This window comes from Sinocyclocheilus anshuiensis, unplaced genomic scaffold (genome assembly GCF_001515605.1).
Source record: "Sinocyclocheilus anshuiensis isolate Anshui unplaced genomic scaffold, SAMN03320099.WGS_v1.1 scaffold566, whole genome shotgun sequence".
In the NCBI taxonomy this organism is placed as follows: Eukaryota; Metazoa; Chordata; class Actinopteri; order Cypriniformes; family Cyprinidae; genus Sinocyclocheilus; species Sinocyclocheilus anshuiensis.
This window is the reverse complement of record NW_015542410.1, coordinates 575,745-579,371: the sequence shown is the minus strand read 5'-3', so window position 1 is coordinate 579,371 and position 3,627 is coordinate 575,745. Positions and strand designations below refer to the sequence as shown.

Genomic DNA, 3,627 nt, shown 5'->3' with positions numbered 1-3,627 from the left:
TTTTAAAAAATAGCTAAATTTGTTGCTAGGTGCTTTTGGAAGAAAAAGTTGCTAGGGTAGTCTGAAAAGTTGCTAAATTTAGCAACAAAATTGCTAAGTTGGCAACACTGATCAAACGTCTGTGTTTTCTTCTTCTTCTTTACATTTTATTGGCGGTTGGCAAACCAACTTAAAGGTGCATTTACCGCCACCTACTGGAATGTCTGTGTTTTGTTGGCAATCGGAGCTTAAGTGCTCGTCAATCTTTAGCTCCGCCCACGGCACGCCTCCAGGAGCTCGGCTGTTTCCAGAGAGAATTGTAAAGCTGTATCTTTCTTTTATAAATATGATCAAACTAAAGACTTTTTGGAGAGATGAAGGATGCAGTACTACTCTATAGATACTCAAGATTAACATGAGATTGGGTGAAACTGTGTGTGTTATGTCCCTTTTAAAATTGCTCCAATATTTAATATATTTCTTTTGCATTCCTAACCTTAAAAAATGTACCATGCTATTACAGTAAAAAAGCATGGTAATATGTATTTTTGGACACTCCATCATAATTTAGTACATATTCTCTTTTAATATATTTGTTATATAGTACATTTTTATATAGTATTCTTACTCTAGCTCATAGAAAAAAAAAGTTATTGTTATTTTAAAAAATGAAAAATATACTGTGTGCAACTGGGAGGTGCTGTGTGGTTATATTTATTCAGTGTATTTCATATATTCTTTTAGCATATTCTTTATATAATTGGTACATTTAAGAACGGTTTTTAGAATTATTTAAATAATGTAATATTTAAAGGTGTTTGGGACAATGGTAAAATAAAATGTAATTTATTAAAAAGCATTTTAAAAAGAAGCAAAAACTGATGTGGTTTAGGGATGTGCAGTTCTAGTCGACTAAACGGTGCAGCTCCTACTAGTCGACACTGAAAGCAATAGTCGATTACACGACTATTTTTTTTATGTTACAATCAAATTACCATTGTTACATTTAAAACATTTGAAAAATAATACATTATTTTTAAAAGTGTATCTGGGCGTAAACTACATTTTTACCTCAGACCTCGCATGAGTTTTCTTCGTGTCAGTTGTGGCGAGTTCAAAAGTGACCACGCAAAAGACGAGCAAGGTGTGGGATTATTTTGAATTAGAAGGAAACGGAAAAGTTTTGTGTAAACTGTGTAATGTCAAATTGGCTTACAATAACTCTACTGGAGCGATGTGTAATCATATTCAATACAGGCACGTAGGCGTTAGCTTAGAGACTAGCCAAAGCCAGCTAATGTCAATCACGTCATTCACTACAGCCCGCCGCCGCTGCGATCCCGTCCGCGCCGTCTATTCCTCTAACGAACACCCACTTCGGTGGTGGTGCGGGATGTCCAGGAGCTTTCCGAAATTCTGTTGGCTTGCTTTTCGTTATCTCTGCTTGCCTGCTACTTCAGTTCCTGCAGAGCGTGTTTTTTCAAGTGCAGGAACTGTTAATCACCTCAGGTCCTGGCTTTCTTTTTGTCCGTTTTGTTTTTAGATGATATAGCCTAGGCTACATGATGAAGTATGTTTTTAAAAGCCGTTTTAATGCTATTCCTTGATAAAAATGTCCTATTGTTTTTGACTTGTGTTTTAATATGTTGGCTAACGTTATATGAAGATGAAGAATTATGTCAGGCTATTGATTGATTTTCCATTGTTCTGCATTTCCCCAGCTGATTTGAATAAATAAGCATTGGCTGACGTTGAGTGTGTGCTCTTCTTTTTTTGTTCTTTTTAACGACAGCCTAAAATTAAATGATGATAATGCGAGGCAAGCGTACGACATAATTGTGACCCATTTTTAGCAGAATTCATTGAGGGAATTGACAGTGTGATTCATAGATTCAGTATTTCAAATGTAGGCTATTATATACACGCACGCACAAAGATTTTTTTTCTTACCATTTTTTGGGGGTTTCTTGCTTTTAGACTAGTCGACTAGTCGGATACAAAACTTCCATTTAAACGACAGTCAAATTAGTCGTCGCACACATCCCTAGTTTAAATGTGGGAGGTTTAAAAAAAACTATAATTCAATAAAAAGTTTAATAGTAATCTCTTTAATAGAAATCTAAAATGATTATTATTATCATTTAATAAGTAAAAACAAACTTTGTGTGCACGGGAGGCACTGTAGGTGTGTAGTTGAAGGCATAATGGTGGCTTGTTTACTGAGCAGCCACAAGTTTGGCAATTGCTGCTCCCAAGGGCATCATGTCATGGGTGTGACTTTTCACAGGCAGAAGCAAAAGGTTAAAGTGCGTACGCTCCCAGATCTCAGCACATTACCACGAAAACAAGAACGAACAAAACTGTTGTAATGTTTTTTGGCAAAATTATTTACAGATGAATGTCATTGTATCTTCATTAAAGAGGATAAACTGTATCTGCTACTTTGTGTCCATTATTGTCATTATTTGGGAGTCTGTACAAGAGAACAGGACTCCCATTTTCAGACAGAGAAGTTTTTGAGATTGAATGATAAATACCCTTAATGGAGGAATACTCACAATACGGCATTCAATTCCGTCCAAAACAACTGAAAGGTGATACAGCGATTGGACTGAATGCTTTCGCTCTCTTTCTATGGCAGTGTCTCTGTTTGTTTGTGTTTGTGAGTAGCCTATACATTCTTGCTATTTAGGTGTGTGTTTATAATGGCGCAAGTGAATAATCTTTGTATGACAAATAGTTTACCGGATGTTTAGAGTGAGAGCCGTTCACAAGTCCATTGGAGCCATTGGCTTTGCTGACAAGTACGTCAACTTTAAAGCCATTAGATGGAATCTAGGGCACAAGATAGATTATTAACAAATGAGACAGAGACGTAATTTGAAGAAGTATGTAAAGCATTCCAAACTGATGGGAAAAATACAAGCCACTGAGGAAATAACTGATACCTACTTAAAAAATGAATAGTGTGTATAATATAGTATACTGATTTTGTGAAATTCATCTGAACAGGTGATAATATAGTACCTTATTATTGTTGTTATTGTTTTGCCTGGCTGCCATTTGCTCTCGCAGAGTCTTCAGACAGTATCTCACCTGACGACAAACACAACACAGATTATAAACTCAAACAAATCGCACATTTTTCACGGTTAATGAGTGGGCGGTAAAAACACTGACCTCTTGCACCTGTGCAACCTCATCAGTCAACATCTTGACACGATTCTGCGTTCTCTCTTTGCAGTCGTCTACAAAAGGTTGATCTTCTGCTCTGTGGATTTGGTACTTCACTTACAATAGCTGGTAAAACAAATAAAGGGGTCATAACATTCATTTGAAAACTGTCGCTCTGTGTAAAGTCTGGTGAGGTTTTAAAGGACTTAGTTGAGTAGTCGGTAATTATTTGTTGATTTTGAACCAACCAATGTAATTTCTAAAACATCTCAAATGCATCACATACAACAGCATTCTGTGGTAGAAATGACAATGAAAAAAACTTTTCTAGATGCTTTCACTATTCCTTAATTCCTGCCTGTTCCAGCTGTACTTTTCCGAAATGATATCTAAAACTATTACTACCACTTCTCAAGTTTATCACCTCTTGTTGTATTCCTCATTTGTAAGTCACTTTGGATAAGAGCGTCTTTA

At 36.1% G+C, this 3,627-nt stretch overlaps 1 protein-coding gene across 1 annotated transcript in view; it reads right to left on the bottom strand.

Annotated features, from left to right (window-relative positions):
* LOC107693318 (tuftelin-like) overlaps positions 1 to 3,627 on the bottom strand; it is a 24,478-nt gene that overhangs the window by 4,883 nt on the left and 15,968 nt on the right. Inside the window, exons 3-5 of the mRNA XM_016492652.1 lie at positions 3,160 to 3,279; positions 3,007 to 3,075; positions 2,725 to 2,814 (exon numbers count right to left, since the gene is read on the bottom strand). Of these exons, the coding sequence (XP_016348138.1) occupies positions 2,725 to 2,814; positions 3,007 to 3,075; positions 3,160 to 3,192 (192 nt within the window). The 5' untranslated portion in view covers positions 3,193 to 3,279. The remainder of the gene's footprint in view (positions 1 to 2,724; positions 2,815 to 3,006; positions 3,076 to 3,159; positions 3,280 to 3,627) is intronic.